This window comes from Littorina saxatilis, linkage group LG12 (assembly GCF_037325665.1).
Source record: "Littorina saxatilis isolate snail1 linkage group LG12, US_GU_Lsax_2.0, whole genome shotgun sequence".
NCBI lineage: Eukaryota > Metazoa > Mollusca > Gastropoda > Littorinimorpha > Littorinidae > Littorina > Littorina saxatilis.
The window spans coordinates 38,702,340-38,720,589 of record NC_090256.1 but is presented as its reverse complement, the minus strand read 5'-3'; the positions used below and the strand labels follow the sequence as shown (position 1 = coordinate 38,720,589).

The 18,250-nt window shown below is 44.8% G+C and overlaps 1 protein-coding gene across 1 annotated transcript in view; it reads left to right on the top strand.

The window, feature by feature from the left end:
- The window catches only part of LOC138981889 (transcriptional repressor NF-X1-like), a 59,864-nt gene extending 42,233 nt beyond the window's left edge, over positions 1-17,631 (top strand). Inside the window, exons 22-23 of the mRNA XM_070355030.1 lie at positions 2,763-2,852; positions 7,586-17,631. Coding sequence (XP_070211131.1) covers positions 2,763-2,852; positions 7,586-7,685 — 190 coding nt within the window. The 3' untranslated portion in view covers positions 7,686-17,631. The remainder of the gene's footprint in view (positions 1-2,762; positions 2,853-7,585) is intronic.
- Positions 17,632-18,250: the final 619 nt, after the last annotated feature.

The following is an 18,250-nucleotide window of genomic DNA, read 5'->3' as shown; positions in this document are numbered from 1 at the left end:
CGTTGAGGGTCCGGCGCTCCGCTATCTCGGCGACTCTTCAGCAGATTGGTCGTTCTGTTCGAGTCGGGGGCGTTATAGCTGCAGTCATTAAAGGGGCTGCTCTTAAGGAAGCTAAAGCTCGTTTGCCCGCTCCCAAGTGGGACTTGTTTTTAATCCTGGAATTCCTTCGTTCTGCGGATTTTGAGCCTTTAAGCGAGGCCAGTCTGTTCAATGTCACTCGCAAAGCGCTGTTTCTCCTTTTGTTGGCTACGGCCCGACGGGGTAGCGAGGTCCACGCCCTGTCGGGTCAGCCTGGAGATATCTCCTTTGAGCCGGACGGTTCCGCATCTTTGCGTTTCCGGCCTGATTTCCTGGCCAAGAATCAGTCTCCGGGGCAGGCCTCTCCGCTGGTTAGAGTTAAGGCTCTGACCAGCGCGTTGGCCCCGGGTGACCCCGATTCGGTCAATTGCCCTGTGAGGGCACTTCGTCTGTACTTAGCCCGGACTCAGCCGATTCGGTCTAGTTCTCAGAAGTTGTTGTTTATCTCTCTCCTTACTAGGCGCGAGAAAGATTTGTCGAAGGTAACGTTGGCCCGGTGGGTGTCCTCGCTCATCAAACAGGCTTATGAGTGGAGGCGCACAAAGAGGGGGGGGGTTATGCCCTCCTTGCCACTTGACTCGGCCCGAGCCCATGAGACGAGGGCGTGGGCATCCTCTCTGGCAGTTCTGCGCTCCAGACGTCTAGAGGAGGTGCTGACAACTGCGTATTGGCGTTCCGAAGATGTTTTCATAAACTTTTATCTTCGGGACGTCACAGCTCTTCGACAGGATGGCTCCAGAGGCCTTCCAGCGCTCATAGCAGCAGGCCAGTTCCTGTCCAGAACTTGATGGTGAGTTTTGATTCATTTCTAGCCCACCGCCTTGTTGATGTTATCTGCTAATGTGATTCGGAGTAAGAATATGATATTAAATGGAAAATTTCCTAAATAAATTATCATTTAATTAATATACTTACCCGAATCACATACTGTATTCCCTCCCACCTGCCCCGCTTATGGTTTTAAGATTTTTTAAAGCCGTATGATAATAGGCACGTGTTCCTAGAGGAAGTGACGTGGCATACACCCGTATGGGAGGTAACTCCCGGTGTACTGGCCCATTACCAAAGCTACTTTCACTTTCGTTTTGGTGATGGGGTTGCTTCCCTTTAAATTCTTTAGCCGGGTAAGCGTTTTTCAGTGATAAGCATCTCAGGTGACTCAATGCTAATGTGATTCGGGTAAGTATATTAATTAAATGATAATTTATTTAGGAAATTTTCCATTACATGAATTAAACCAACCAAGATTTTTGACTCACATGCGAAGCAAAAGTGAGTCTATGTACTCACCCGAGTCGTCCGTCCGTCCGTCCGTCCGGCCGTCCGTTCGGAAAACTTTAACGTTGGATATTTCTTGGACACTATTCAGTCTATCAGTACCAAATTTGGCAAGATGGTGTATGATGACAAGGCCCCAAAAAACATACATAGCATCTTGACCTTGCTTCAAGGTCAAGGTCGCAGGGGCCATAAATGTTGCCTAAAAAACAGCTATTTTTCACATTTTCTCTGAAGTTTTTGAGATTGAATACCTCATCTACATATGATATATAGGGCAAAGTAAGCCCCATCTTTTGATACCAGTTTGGTTTACCTTGCTTCAAGGTCAAGGTCACAGGAGCTCTTCAAAGTTGGATTGTATACATATTTTGAAGTGACCTTGACCCTGAACTATGGAAGATAACTGTTTCAAACTTAAAAATTATGTGGGGCACATGTTATGCTTTCATCATGAGACACATTTGGTCACATATGATCAAGGTCAAGGTCACTTTGACCCTTATGAAATGTGACCAAAATAAGGTAGTGAACCACTAAAAGTGACCATATCTCATGGTAGAAAGAGCCAATAAGCACCATTGTACTTCCTATGTCTTGAATTAACAGCTTTGTGTTGCATGACCTTGGATGACCTTGACCTTGGGTCAAGGTCACATGTATTTTGGTAGGAAAAATGTGTAAAGCAGTTCTTAGTGTATGATGTCATTGCTAGGTTTAGTTACCCTAAAGGTCGAGGTCAAGCATGTGAGTCGTATGGGCTTTGCCCTTCTTGTTCTTCTTGACCCCCTCTTCCAAAGTAAAATTTCTGACGTGGCGTCGCATAAACATTTTGTCGCTTCTCCTGCACATCTCCCAGAAAGCAACAAAAAAAATTCGAGAACAAATTTTATCTTGATGACTTTGTCATATCAGCAGGAGAAAAATACTCAAAAGGTCACTCACTGCTAGGCTTTGCATGTACAGTCATTGTATCGGTATTGTATATCATTAACGTTCATTGCTGAAAGAATGTTGTTGCCATGGCAGGCCCAATTGAAGTTTTTGTTGTTGATATGATGTTATGGTACAGAACAAGTTTGGCAAAGTTTACAGACTTTAAATAAGGTATTAAGCCCTGTGAAATACTAAAAAAACTTTAGTTTTTAGGTAAGTTATTTCGTAAAATCTTACTCAAGTGTAAACATGTTTTGTATGGAGTAAGTCAATGTTTTTATGTTGTGGTTGTTTATATCTATTTTGAGAGCCCCCAAGTCACAATTTTTGATACATTGTTTTTTATTGTATGGAAAATATTGAATAAATAATCTTATGGCTTATGTCTATATTCGCTGGTGCTCTGAATGCATTGTGATATGTGATGATTCCAGCGTGTGTAGTTTTTTCAACATATGTATGTTTTTTAGGAACAAGTGCTGGTTGCCCCCGGTGACACTGTCAGCGTCTGTCAGTCAGCGCAAAGCCCCGCCTCCTATGACCAAAGCTGTGGCTGCATGGTCAGTGCCTGCTTCTGTGTATGGCTATTAGATATTTTCCGGAAATAATTGTCAGGATTTTTAAGCGAGTTGGCAGAGTAAGAGCCCCTTTTACCGAGTCAAGCTTTTCAAAGCATGGCTACTAGCATGCTGATTAGCGGCTTTAACCTGCCATAGCTACGAACAACTAACTGATGTGTATGTTATTTAGTGTGCCCTCAATATAATACCCTTTTTTTTCTGAAATATGCACATCCGAGCCACGATTCGCCGCCGATTGCTTGCCTATCACTGGCAATGATTGCTAAGCACGTGTGTTTTCCTAGTGACCTCAAGCCAAAACCACGTGACCTAGGTCAAAACACGTTGTCGGCGATTACTGTAGGTCAGCTATTATTGCCGTAACGAATCGTGAACTCTGATGAGTATATTTTCGTATACCATATGAGTTGTTCTTCAGTACTGGTGACAGAAAGGGGGAAAAGTGGTCAAAATTCAAATCTCTAGTTTTGTTTTTGAAATATAGCTTTTCATAAAGCAGAAATACTGTAGTATTTGATGTACATAAGAAACAAGAGGCGAAGCCTTCAAGGCTCCCGTAAGAAATCAACAAACAGTAACACAAACTCATCCGTCACACACACACACACACACACACACTCACAGTTAAAACTAACGCATCATATCAACTCCATGTATAATTTTCAAAAGAAGGCAAACAGATAAAATGACTGTGTATTTGTTGTTGGTGCAGTTGTCCTTGAATGAGATCTTGTGCAATCCTCACACACACACACAGGCACTGTGTTCATTTGCAAATCTACCATCAGCTTATCTGTCTTTTGCACTGCAGACACTAAGCAATAGGTACCTGCCATGTGGCCACTTTTTCCGCTTCTGTCCTCAGTCCCATACTTTTCATCAAGACTTGTCACCATGCCGAGTGGATCTAAATTGGGAAGTCTTCATGTGGCTGAGGCATATCTGACATAGCGTCGATCTTGTAGGTAAACCTCCTTTCTGAAACAAATGGCAAAATGCGATTAGTTATGATGACTACAACCTACACAAATATAAACAGTGTTTTGAAACAGAATAGTCAGGTTATACAAGCCACTTTACCTATGCAGCATGGTAACCCTACAATATGCGAAACATGTCAACTGACTGCAGCCGCCTGGTTCTTAAAATAATTCTGACGATCAACACAACCAACACACTATTCACATTCCATTTTAAGGAGCAACGGAGGTACTCTCTGAGGGTCTTGTTTAAATGATAACGATCAACTCAGGAGGGAAAAAACAAGAGAGGAAAAAAGAAACCACATCAACCGCAGAAAAATACAGAATCACTGTGACACATGTACCATTATTTACAAACAAATGCCACAGCAAGCTTTCTTTGGACGACTGTCGTTGTCTCAAAACTCACATTCTACCTTCTGTCCGAAAGAATCTAATCTTACGTTGTATTGCCTTGAAAGAAAATGCCAACAAAGACAAGAAAGCTGTTGCAAGGTAAGCTTACCAAACGTTACATAGCGAATCATGATAGTGCGTAAACAGCAAACAGTACAATCAAAGAGAGAATCGAGTCTGGAATGAAACGCGATACAGATCTAGCATTCAAAAACTGTCTTTCAAGTTCAAGGAAGTTGTTGCAAGGTAAGACTTACTAAATTGTACAGACAAAACCATGACAGTGCATGTTTTAAATCTGAGGAAAAAATTGTGATCATTTTGACTTTGAGAACAGATTCATTCCGTTTCCTTATATCTGCATGTTCAAGTAAATGATGGACAGTTTTTTTCGGGCAGAGTAAACTTAACTTGAGACTCCACTGCAAGTCTTGAAATTCACATAAATCGAACCACGAACAATTAAAGACATCCAAACATTACAGGCACTTTAGATCAACTCATTTCACTAGAGGTGACTGCAGCCTAGCACTGTGTTTGACATCCGTGTCTGCTGAAATAAAAAGAAATTAAAACAAAACGGATTAACAGTAGGTGACACGTTATCAGAATGGGAGACACTAGATCTGTCTCTGTACTTACCGGGATACGGCTGCCAGATCGACACTGCGCTTTCGACAGCTCTTCCTCGCGTGGACATTGGAAAAACGCTGTGCAGATCAAATTGTAGGAAATCTCCCTTTGGTAGCTTCTTTATTTACTTTTCTGGAGCTTAGAAACCGAACAACATGAAATCGTCTTCCCCGAATCGGCGAATGCAGAAGTGAGAACTGGAGAAGTGAATCTATACCACAATCCTTCGCGCGACCCCTGACCTGGTCTTGACACCTGACCTGGTCTACATACCACACACGACAGAAACCAGTCAACTGCTTGTACCCCTTCAAAACCCCCCACCACCCATTTTCTTTGGATACACACTTTAACTACACACATGCCGACACAATGTTGATCATTGCTTCAATATTTTGAAGATGGTGCTTGAAAAATAACCAGGTGAAATGAGTATTTCGGTGTTTAGTCAAATGTTAAAGTTTCTACCACAGACATACACACGCACACACGCACAGACAGACAAAGTTACAATCGCATGGGCTACACTTGCGTGAGCCAAAAATCACTGGTTCACACATAATCTAACTTTTAAAGCTGGTTCTTGTGTGTCTGTGTGTATGTTTGTATGATGACTATAGGACCCGAAACGGCTGCACGGACTGAGACAGGAATTGCAGAGAATGTTCTTTGCCACTTGAGTCGTGTCATAGGGTACTTTTGGAATAGTACATTTAAAAGGATTCTTTAAAAAAACGCGAAAAACATTATATACCCTGTGAGCTATCGAGGATCCTCCCCGTCTGGGCTGTCAAAACATGGTCTTGTTAAAAGACGTTTTCAAATGGTTAACGGGGAGATACACTCGAAGCACATGTAGCGAAGTTATGTTGCCAAATCATCAAAGATCAACATTTCACTACAGGGATCGTTGCACACAGTCGAAATAGATGTGACTTTCACACGACCGAAGACTACTTACTAGCAGACTAGCAGACGACAAGATCTAAATATTTAGATCAGTGAGAGCAATCCGTTGAAGAACAGTTACTCCGCTTATTCGTCTTCAGTTAAGCTTATTTCACCTGCCATAAGTTTCCTTGCAGATCTGCAGTCGCGTAGTGAAATGAACTAGTGTCATCGGAAGATTCTTCTCAGTCAATGATCAAAGCACAGTAAGTTCTATGCTGACAAAAGTCACTTTAGGAAAACACGACCATTGACTTCATTTATGAGCCCAAAGGTAACACTATGGACAAGAATGTACGCATTTGACATTAAATGAAACATTCATAGACAGTTTCCAACTCACCAGATCTGCCAAAGAGCCTTCATTCGTGAAAAACGATGATTTTAATCCGACAGGTATCGGAAACAATCTCTTGGTAACCTGCGTTTCTCCTTCCGAAACGACGTGACGGCGCCACATTTGTTTGTTTATGGCTGTTTATCGCGAAACAACACAGTTGAAATTTGTGTGTAAAGTATCATAAATGTGTGGCGTGTAATCTCCGAATCAGTTCGTTATCTGCGTTTCGATGGTAATTCAGTCAGAGTGGAGTTACTTTGAATCGAAGGCGAAGGTAACCTGCGTTGCATGTGCGACGGCGTGAGCAAATTTGATTGCAATATTTTATACAGGAAGTAAATTTCAATGATTCTGGCTCAGTCTTGTAGATCTGTTATGCAATATTTTGGTAGTGTATCTGCTTTTCTACTATGAAGCTCATTTGGAGTGATACGCTGATCGAAGTGGGGTACCCTATGTGGGACATCAGCCGTATGCAGATTACGCCTCAGAACACTCTCGCATTTCACAAAGACAACAATAATTTGCAACATTTCAAGAACTGCATCAGTTTTATTAGACAGCACAAACACGACTATTATCAACAACACAGAACGGGAGGTAAGTCTTCAAAGACACACCAAGTGTGCGTTCCTGTTTTTGGACGCCATTTTTGCTAGCATTTTCACAGTAAATCTTAATATTTCCATATCTATTGAATGATTTTGGTATTTTCTTTGATTGTGCCGATTCTCCTATCTCTCTGGCATGTACTGGGTGCTTTGTGACCAGTTTCTCCCCTAGACTGTATTGAAAAACGCGTCCGTCTGAGCTGACTCCCACTTGTGACCAGTAGCAAAGAACAACTCATATATATCAAAGTAAGTGTATGCTGCATAACATTCACATCTTGTTTGTTTGTTGCGATGGCAGGTTAAAGCCGGTAATATAAAAAGCTTGGCTCAGTAAAAAGGCTCAATCTGCCACACTGCTTACAAATACTGGCAGAGTTATTTCCAAACATGCTCTATTGTATTGTCGTGTGGTTTGCTGCATGTGGAAAGGAAGAGATGAGGGAATAGGGATGGGTGGGAGGGAAGGAGAGTGAGAGACGACCTTACTGACTGCCTGATCTTTAAATGATACAGATCAAACGGCTTAAAGTAGAGAGTGTGTGTGTGTATGCATGTGCGTGCGCGCGTTTGCCTACAAGAATGCATATGGATGAGAGAGCAAGAAAGCGAACAAAGGGGAGAAAGCGAACAAAGGGGAGAAAGCGAACAAAGGGGAGAAAGCGAACAAAGGGGAGAAAGCGAACAAAGGGGAGAAAGCGAACAAAGGGGAGAAAGCGAACAAAGGGGAGAAAGCGAACAAAGGGATAGACAGACATTTTTCACAAGTAGAAAATATGCTCATCCAATTTTCTTTTTCAGGGGCAGTGATAAATCGGCGACATCCCTGTTCAAGGACAAGGAGAAGGATAAGAGCAAGGACAAACCAGAAATCGACTACTTTGATTTCTCGCCCAAATGAAAAATGCTCCACCATTTCATTCCCCGTTGCTAATTTTCTAATAGCCTGTGTAAGCTGATTTGGCACAGGCAAATTATTGGACTGTTTGGTTTCGTCAAATCAAAATTGCTTTGAATTCCCTTTTTTTTTTATTGTGTGGGAAGTTTTTGTTTCTGTGTGAATCTATTACCCTTGAATGATTTTGACAACTGTGTTTTTAGGTTGTAGGTTCATCTTTCTGTTTAACTTTGTTGGGGAGGGTTTTGTGCTACCTTGTTTTCTGGTGCTCTTGTTGGCTAAGTCATATTTCTAATGTTTAATTTTATGGGTGAGATATGCATAAAGATGTTTTTTTTTTAAAGTGACACAATGTCTCAAGATTCTAAAGACTGTTTTTGTTGAGAAACAAGTCACATGAAGTGAAGAAAAAGTGCACTGATGCTCCATGTTTTAATAAGTTTATTGTGTTGCATAGATATAATGTATTACTAGCATGTTTTGATTTTTCCCTTCACAATTTTTGTTATATCAATGTCTTGAGCCCACAGATTTTATTTTGGTTTGCGTCTGAGAAAGGAAGGGATGTAAGACCTCTAAATGCATACATATGTAAGATTTTGGGTTGCTTCATTTGATTTTGCTTAAGGGTACCGTATTTTCCGGGTTACAAGGCGCTACAAAGGCGCACCCCCTTCTTTTTAAAAAAATTGTAATCCAGTCACCCCTTGGGCGCAGGGGGCCGACAGGGCGCCGACAGGGCGCACCAAAATTGAAAAAGTATACCGGTAACAAACGGTCGAAGAATGAAAATCGAAAGATCGAAAATGACCTCTTCCCAAGCCTGTACGACCCATGAAGCAACTTCAGCAAGGCTTGCGCGTCGCATTCTGCCGGTTTTCGTTAACGAATGCTCCCCTTCAGTCATCGACCGCTCCCACAACTTGCGAAGAGAAGCCTTGAAGGATCGATTCACGGAAATGTCGTATTTTTTTCGTATTTCATACACGGATTAGGCGCTTCGTTGTACAAGGCGCAGGGGTCAAACTCGAGGAAAATAGTCGCGCCTTATGACCCGGAAAGTTCGGTACTATTATACTGGTTGTAACTGGCAAATACCTGAGACTTATTTTGGCAGTTAACTCACCTTTGTCAATATTCACTCAAGAACAAAGGCTGTTCTCAGAAAGTATATAGATTTCATTAAATTACATATCTTTACCCAACTCACATATAGCAATTAACTCCAGTTTAGTGCTAGTCACGCTGTACGCGTCCCCTTGGTAACAAGGGAGACCACTCTAAAAAAGAGTGACCAATCCCATAAGGCCAGACTAATATCAAGTCTGACTTCCATATGCGCGCGCATATGCCGCCATCTTATCATTCCACACTCAGCGAGTCTTAGGACTGGTCGCTCTCGATGTACGCTCCGGCTGTTTTCAGCTATTCTCCTTTGTCTTTGGACTTTGGATGTGCCCCTTGGTTCGCCGCCTAGCTATCGTCTTCACCTGATGCTGTTTGGGTGAGGTCTTTCTTGTTTTGTGAAAACTTTGGCGACATTTTGGTCGCGATTTTCGGACTTATAATATTTTCAGAGAAAATTTTTGTGAGTTCGTTTTTTGTAATGGCGGATAACGCCAACAAGAAGAAGTCTAGTGCGAGACAGGCTACTGCTGAAGCTTCTCCTGCTAAGAAAGTTTCTAGAAAGAATAAGAGTGCCGGACAGTCCGCTATCTCAGTTCTAGAACCGGCGTCTAATAAATGTTTTGATGTTCTTGTTGATAAGCCGCCGACCGACATTTTGCCTTTGAAGACTAAAGATAAGGTTAGCCATGTCGACAAAGCTGTCGTTGTTTCTGGGGCGCCTGTTTCTTCAGGTTTGTTGCCTGCAGATGTTGCGTCGTTGCTGCTTACTCTTAGTGCGCAGGTTTCGACTCTGGCTGCAGATTTGACGTCCACTAAAGCTGAACTTCGCGCTCTTCCTTCCGCCGTGATGGACACGTCATCGCTTGCTAGGATGAAGTCTTTGCCTTCAGCTTCCGCTGCCACTCCCACTTCCGTGTCAGCTTCCGCTTTGGTTGTGCAAGCTGACGTACATGCCGCGCAAGAGGGTGACGGTCACCTTGTGTCGTTGCTGAAAGTGCCTGGGCACTTAAAAGGTTTGTCTTCCCCACGAGTAGCCGGGTTCTCAGGCAAAAGTGGGGTGCACTCACAGGAGGAAGTATATGGCCATTCGTGCCGTGAAAGTCTTGACAATCAGGCCGCTCCCTCGCGTGAAAACGCACGGGCGGTGGGATCGATAGGCCCTGTGCAGTGCAAGGATTTGTCAAAGCCCCCTCTGTCACAGAACAACGGGGATCGGACTTTTCCGCTTCCGCCCTCTCCCGGGGGGCAGGAAGTTGTTGGTGTGGCTGATTCTTGGTTTGACCATGGGAGTCTTTCCGAGGGTCAGCTTCTGGATTGCGTGGTGGAGCATGACGGAGACGCTGACGAGGGTGCTTCCGCTACGGCGGGGGACACCCAACTTAACTTGCCGTTCAAGTTGCCAGGCGCGGTGGCTATGGCAGCTGAGACGGCATTTAGGTACTTTCCGGAAGGGGTGGTTGCGAGTTCGACTAAGCTTCCGCCACCTCTCTCCGCTTTTGATGACTTCCGGTCTGCAAAGGAACACAAGGTTCGCTTCCGCTTCCGGGAGTCTTCGTCCATTGCCTATGAGATGGCAAACGTTTCCAAGAATAAACGTTGTCCGCCGTTTCCGCTTTTGACGCAACATGGCGAGGCTCCGGACAATGTCACTCCTTGGCTTGCGAAGGTTGGGGAGCAGGCTGCTTCCGGTCCCTGGAATGGCAAGCTACTTCCACAACCTGTCAATTTGATTGACACTTTCGCGTTGCCGTCACGTCAGCGGCACTTCCGGTTACACCGGAACTTGCTGTTTTACGTGAGGACGGCTACAGTAAGGATAGGTTGGTTCCTTATTCTGACGCTTCACTGGCAGCTGTGGAGGAGATAGGAAGATCTCTGCTTGAGCTCTCTTCCGTTTCTGAAACCTTGCAACGGTCTTTGTTGAGGTCCATTGCCACCTCACTTGATCCATTTGAGTTTCGCTTCGACGCTTCCTCTGTGGATGTTATCACTCTTTTGTCCACTCTGGCTAGGGTTTCAAAAGAGCAGATGTCTTTGTCTGCGAAGCTCTACGCCCATGCCGTGTTGACCAGGAGGTCTGCCTTTTTGGCAGGCTCACGGATTAGAGAAAAGGCTACTGTTGAGAGCCTGAAGACTTCCCCGTTCACAGAGGGTGCTCTCTTGGGCCAGTCTTCTCTAGACGCGCTTCAGAAGGAGACGCAGGATGCGAGGGATCTTGCTATATCCCGTATCGCTCTCCAGGGTTTTCAGAAGACGCAGAACAAGCCGCAGACTCAGGTGTCTAACAAGCCTCAGACTTCTTCGTCTGGTGGTGGGAAGACGCAGACTCAGTCTTTTGCCTCGAGAGGTAGGGGCCGCGGAGCTCCTTACCCTAAGAGGGGACAGTCCTTTGGCGGTTCTAGGGGGTCGGGGCGCAAGCCTCACCCCCAATGATGCCCCCCCGAACCTCCCATCCTGGTAGCCCCCGCACTGGTTGTAGCGGGCGGCCTGTCCAGGGCCCTCTCTTCCTGGCTGCAGCTGGTGGACAGCAAGTGGGTTACCGGGATCGTGCGTTCGGGGTTCCGACTTCTCTGGTCAGAGGGAAAGGCACCTCTTACCAGGATAATGCCGCCTTGCAGAGCTCCAAGAGACTTAGTAGCAAGGGCCGCTGTTCAAAAGGAAGTGACAGCCCTTCTCCTCAAGGGGGCATTAGAGGAAGTCACGGACTTGAGGTCGCCGGGGTTTTACGGCAGACTCTTTGTAGTGCCGAAAGCCTCTGGAGCTTGGAGACCAGTATTGGATCTATCCACTCTGAACAAGTTCCTTCGGGTAGTAAAATTCACCATGGAAACTCCGACCTCAGTACGGGAGGCTCTGCGTCCAGGGGACTGGGCAACGTCGGTAGACTTGACAGATGCGTACTTCCATGTCCTGATGCACGTTACAGACAGGAAATGGTTGCGCTTCCCTTGGGGAGGCAAGGCCTATCAGTTCAGGGCCCTCCCGTTCGGCCTTTCTCTTGCGCCATGGATCTTTACCATAGTGGTGCGACAACTTTGTTCTCTGGTGAGAAAAGAGGGTGTGCGCCTCCGTGCGTACTTGGACGATTGGCTGATCCTCCATCAGGACAGAGATCTTTGCGGAGTTCATACTCGAAAGGTCCTCAGTCAGGCAGCGCAGCTCGGGTTTTCGATAAACCTGTCGAAGTCGGAGTTGGATCCGTCCCAGAAGTTCTCTTATCTAGGGATGGATTTCGACACTCGAGATTGGTCTGTCCGCCCTTCTCAGAGAAGGGTGACCAAACTCCAGGACTTGATCCGGTCTCTTCACGGAGAGAATCTGGCCAGCGTACGGGTATTGTCATCGGTACTTGGTCAGATGGAGTCGATGGCGACTCTGATCCCACTAGGCAGAGTGCACAAAAGGCCTTTTCAGGCAGCGCTACAGGCTCGGTGGGATCAGTCATCTCAGGGATGGGATGTCCAGATAGCCCTAGGGCCCTGGTTTGTTCAGACGACGCAGATCTGGCTGCTCCCGTGGGTGGCACAGGGAGTTCCGATCGTCTGCCCGTTGCCACAGAACGAGCTCTTCACAGACGCCTCTCTGAGGGGGTGGGGAGCTCATCTGGCAGAGCACATGACGGCAGGGGTTTGGGACTTGGCTCAGTCCTCCCTGCATATCAATGCTCTGGAGTTGGAGGCGGTTTCTTTGGCCCTCCAAGCTTTTCTGCCTTTCCTGGAGGACAGTCATGTCAGGCTCCACACAGACAATATGACTGTGGCGTCTTACGTAAACAGGCAGGGCGGGACACCGTCTCTCAGCCTTTCAGTGCTTGCCGCATTCTCACTTGGTGCGATTCTCAGCACATTCTGCTGTCAGCGGTTTACCTGAAGGGCAGCTTGAACGTCCTTGCGGACACACTAAGCAGGGGAGACAAAGTGGTCCATTCAGAGTGGACTCTGTCTCATCAGTCTCTGCAGCGACTCTGGATCCAGATTCAAAAGCCTCTGATCGACTTGTTCGCAACAAGATTTTCGGCGAGACTGCCCCTGTTCGTGTCCCCCTTCCCAGATCCTCTGGCGTGGGGGGTCAACGCTCTGGAACTGGACTGGTCAAACCTGACAGCTTACGCTTTCCCTCCGTTTTGTCTGTTAGGCAAGGTTCTGAGGAAAGTGGATTTGTAGAGACCAGCGCTGGTGTTGGTTGCCCCATTATGGCCAAGCCAGCACTGGTTCCCGGACTTGCTGCGATTGGCGGTTCGACCGCCTATCCCCCTCGCAGTAAGAAAGGGAGAACTCTTGCAACCCCGGTCAGGCATCCCTCACGAGAATCCTCAGGTTCTAAACCTACACGGTTGGATTCTGTCAGAAGCTCTTTGCTTAGGGCAGGGGCATCTTCTGCCACTCTGAATTTCGTGAAGCATGCCCATAGGGAGTCGACTAGCTCGGTGTACTCCTCTCATTGGTCGTCCTGGGTTACATGGTGTGAACGTAACGGGGTTAGACCCCTGTCGCCAAGATCTATGCAGGTGGCCAATCATTTGGCCTGGCTAGCAGATCAGGGTGGGTCTTCTTCTTCCCTTCGCGTTAGGTCAGTTATCGCCTCAACGCTGCGGCAGCTAGGTCACAAGATTACTCTCAGTGGAGTCATATCTAGTGTTATTAAGGGAGCCTCCCTTAAGGCCGCTCGTTCAAAGTCTCAGCTCCCAGCCTGGGATTTGTTGCTGGTTTTGCGTTTTTTGGCATCAGATGAGTTTGAACCTCTTCAGTCAGCCAGCCTGGTTAATTTGACACGCAAGGCCGTTTTTCTGGTTTTACTCGCGACGTCTCGCAGAGGTAGCAAGGTGCACGCTTTGTCTGGATTAGCGAAAGATATCTCGACTGAGAAAGATGGGTCTATTTCACTTAGGTTTAGGCCGGATTTTCTTGCGAAGAATCAAAAACCAGGCCAAATTTCTCCTGTCATTAACATTTCCCCCTTGAGCAAAATTCTTGCTCCTGGAGACCCAGACGTAGTTAATTGTCCTGTGAGAACGCTCAGCAGTTACCTGTCACGTACTCGGCACATTCGTTCAGAAAGCCAGAAGCTTCTCTTTATTTCACTGAACACAGCAAGGGGTAAGGATATCGCAAAAACGACGTTATCCAAGTGGGTCTCCATGTTGATCAAACAAGCTTACGCCTGGTGGATAAAACAGTCTGGAGATGTTAAGGCAGTGTTGCCTCTTACTTCGGCAAGAACACATGAGGCAAGGGCATGGGCCTCTTCTTTGGCAGTCCTCCGGTCGGGCCGCTTGGCCGAAGTTCTGGAGTCGGCCTACTGGCGATCTGAGGATGTGTTTATTAACTATTACCTCTGAGACGTCTCCTCCTTGAGACAGGATGGCAGTTCCGGGTTGCCTGCTATGGTAGCCGCAGGACAGGTCCTACTTTCATGATTTTGGTGAGTACCCGCCACCTATAGTAGCAATCTGCTATATGTGAGTTGGGTAAAGATATGTAATTTAATCCAAAATTTTAATAATAAATTTTCATTTAATTAATATACTTACCCAACTCACATCGTTTATTCCCTCCCGCCTCCCTGCTGTGGTGGTATGGGGGTCTAAAAAAGAAGTGAGTTGGGCTTCGTTTTGGAATGATAAGATGGCGGCATATGCGCGCGCATATGGAAGTCAGACTTGATATTAGTCTGGCCTTATGGGATTGGTCACTCTTTTTTAGAGTGGTCTCCCTTGTTACCAAGGGGACGCGTACAGCGTGACTAGCACTAAACTGGAGTTAATTGCTATATGTGAGTTGGGTAAGTATATTAATTAAATGAAAATTTATTATTAAAATTTTGGATTTAATAAACTATGACATGTCAAGTTGTATGCATAAAATCATTTGCTCTAGTAAGGCCTCCATCCTGTGATCATGAATACAGGTTCTACAGCTTTCAAAGACTTAAGGCCAAAAAAAAAAAAGTCTGTTTACGGTAACATAGGCAAAAAAATAGGGTCGGTAGGTCGGGATTTAAAAAAAAAAAAATTCTCCAAAAAACCATATTTTAAAGTTATTTTGCCAAAAAACAGACCTTTTTTTTTTCCTTCCCCCCAAAAAAGTCTAGGGTTGCGCGAAAAAATAGGGTTGGTCGGGATACCGTATTTTTTTTGCCTAAGCTTTTGCATTTCTAATAAAGACAGAGTAGATCTCTGCTGTTTTCTCTGAATCGCTCTACACACATACACACACACACACACACACACATACACACATACACACATACACCACACCCTCATCTCGATCCCCCGTGTCAAAACTTGACTAAATGTAAAAAGAGAAGAAGAAAAAAAGAAGCAGAAAACAAAAATCATAGGAATATGTACAAATTAAAGGCTATACATGAATAGTAAGCGTTTTATATCATACGTACTGTTGTGGAAAATGACTGAACATACTGAAATGCAGCAGTTTGCACCAGCTTGAGATGCATGGAATTAATGATGCAGTCAAACCTGTCAATAATGACCACTCGACGGGGGCGGGGATGTAGCTCAGTCGGTAACGCGCTGGATTTGTATCCAGTTGGCCACTGTCAGCGTGAGTTCGTCCCCACGTTCGGCGAGAGATTTATTTCTCAGAGTCAACTTTGTGTGCAGACTCTCCTCGGTGTCCGAACACCCCCGTGTGTACACGCAAGCACAAGACCAAGTGCGCACGAAAAAGATCCTGTAATCCATGTCAGAGTTCGGTGGGTTATAGAAACACGAAAATACCCAGCATGCTTCCTCCGAAAACGGCGTATACGCGTCTGGCTGCCTAAATGGCGGGGTAAAAAACGGTCCTACACGTAAAATTCCACTCGTGCAAAAAACACGAGTGTACGTGGGAGTTTCACCTCACGAACGCAGAAGAAGAAGAAGAAGACCACTCGACGGATTGAACAAAGGTGCTCATTAAGGTCATTATAGACAGGTGATCGCTATTGACAGATTAATTATTTTGCAAAATGTTTGTTGGGGATCCCTTCGGTTGGTTGGTGTGGGCAGGTGCTCGTTATCGTGAGGTGATCGCCAAGGTAGGTTCGAGTGTACTTGCAGCATGGACCTGTGTGGAATTTTGTAATGGAATTATTTGAATCAGCTGATATTTGATGTGAAGCTGTTGAGTGCTTGAGCGTGCAGGTGGGATGACATGTCAACAAGATTTTGTATGGTGGGGAAAGAAGTAATCAGTCAGCTGCACTCTTACGTGTCCCTGATATTATGCATATTTGGTTTCCTGCCAGAGACCTTGAAATTGACTGGATCGTTACACCATGCAAACTGAGGCAAAGTGTCATACTTTGTGCGTGTGTATGTGTGTGTGTGTTTATGTGTGCACAGTTTTGTTCCCAGGCCTTGGCCTTCAGTCATTGATGCACTTTTTTTTTGATTTAATGCATTGGTCTGACCCCTGGCCAGTCAACCGTTATGTTTGACATGTAGGGTTTTTTCTGACCATCACTTTTCCTACCAAGGGGACAAAGCAGGACATTTGGACCTTTTTTCATCCAGATACAACTGACCTCTTGTCCACTGAGGCTGAGAACAACTCTGTGCGTGTGTGAGCGAGCATATGCACATGTGTTTGCTTTTTTTGCATGAGAGAACAGAATTTGTAGTCATGTCAGGAACAACTGCAAGTGGAAAACTAATTTTGAAATGGTATTTAATCGGTTCTCTTTGCCTGTCAAAACCACTGAAGTAATTGCATGATCTTGATGCTCAGTCAATATAATAATATTCTTTCATTATGGGATTGCTAAAACAACACATGTATGCTTGTGATTAGTTTACTAATTAGTCCCAGCTCTGAGAAAGTCTTTCTATTTACTGATTGATTGATTGATTGATTGATTGATTGATTGGTTAATTGATTGGAGCCCCCGCCAGCCCTACCCCTGGCTTTTGAGACATAAAAAAATGTGAGAAAATCAGGTCCTAACTTTAGGACCTCAGCTAGTGTGTAATATGATGCCCAAAGACAACAACCCCAACCAGAAAACAAGAGGCGAAGCCTTCAAGGCTCACGTAAGAAATCGACAAACAGTAACACAAACTCAATCACTCCGTCACACATACACACACACACACACACACACACACAGTAAGCATAGGTGACACTGTGCAAGAAAGCGAGACACTAGATCTAGATCTGTCTGTCTGCATGTAGCCTGTAACTTACAGGGACACGACTGCCAACTAGTCTCGGCCCGCTCAAAATAACAATGACCGAGACTTTCAGTAATTCCTTCGCGTGACGTCTAACCCTCTTACGCCATAATGTGACGTCTTCAAATGTTAAAGTTTCTACCACAGACATACACACGCACAGACAGACAAAGTTACGATCGCATAGGCTACACTTACGTGAGCCAAATAGCCTACAAAATGAACATGAGATAAACCTGGATCAATATTTTGAGCAGGAATGTTATGTGTGTGCATGTACAATTAAACCTACAAAGTGTCAAGTTATGCGCTTGTTTGATTTTTTTCTTTTGTTCCTTCTGACCATCTAAAACCCCTTTTCGAGTGCCTCGATCCTGGGTGATTCAATTTGTAGTTAAAAAAAAAAAAGTGAAAGTGTGTCTTCTGCAGACCTTTATATTGTTGTTAGCCTGTGATTGAATTTCTATGTGCATAATTTGATTTGATATTTGTGAAAGAAAGCGCTTTGATGAAAAGGTGCGCTTGCTCATTTTGTTTCGTTTTTACACATTTTCTTCTGTATGATGAAACAACATTTTGAGAAATCATATTTGTTGGAAAAAATAACAACATTATGCAGTATATATATTCGAGTTCAAATTTAACCATGTGTATTTCTGTGTCAAACTCATTCCTTGTGAAAATGACATTTCAAAAATAGAAATGAAGAGTGGTTTCCCTTCACTGCAGTTGGTGAAACTGCATGATTGCTTCTGAATAAATATTTTGTGTGAATTTAAGGTTTAACTTTACTTAGATCATTTTTCCCTCTATATCTACATATCTCTTTGTCTGTCTGTTTGTCTCTCTCTCTCTCTCTCTCTCTCTCTCTCTCTCTCTCTCTCTCTCTCTCTCTCTCTCTCTCTCTCTCTCTCTGGACACACACACACACACACACACACACACACACACACACACACACACACACACACACACATATGTATATATTAATGAACACACACACACACACATGTATATTAATGCTCACAAACACACACACACCCGCACACACAAACAAACACACGCACACATGAGTAGAACATGTACTTGCCTTGTTCCTCAGTCATCCCCAAAGGATGTAGGAATTTCCTTCTTCTGAACTACTAACCAAAGGTATGCAGCATAACATGCAGCCAGCCTGAATCGCATTTTGAAGAAACCATTTTATTCAGAAAAAAAAAATTATGTAAGAGATATGAAAACGTCGTGAGGGTGTGCTTTGGCG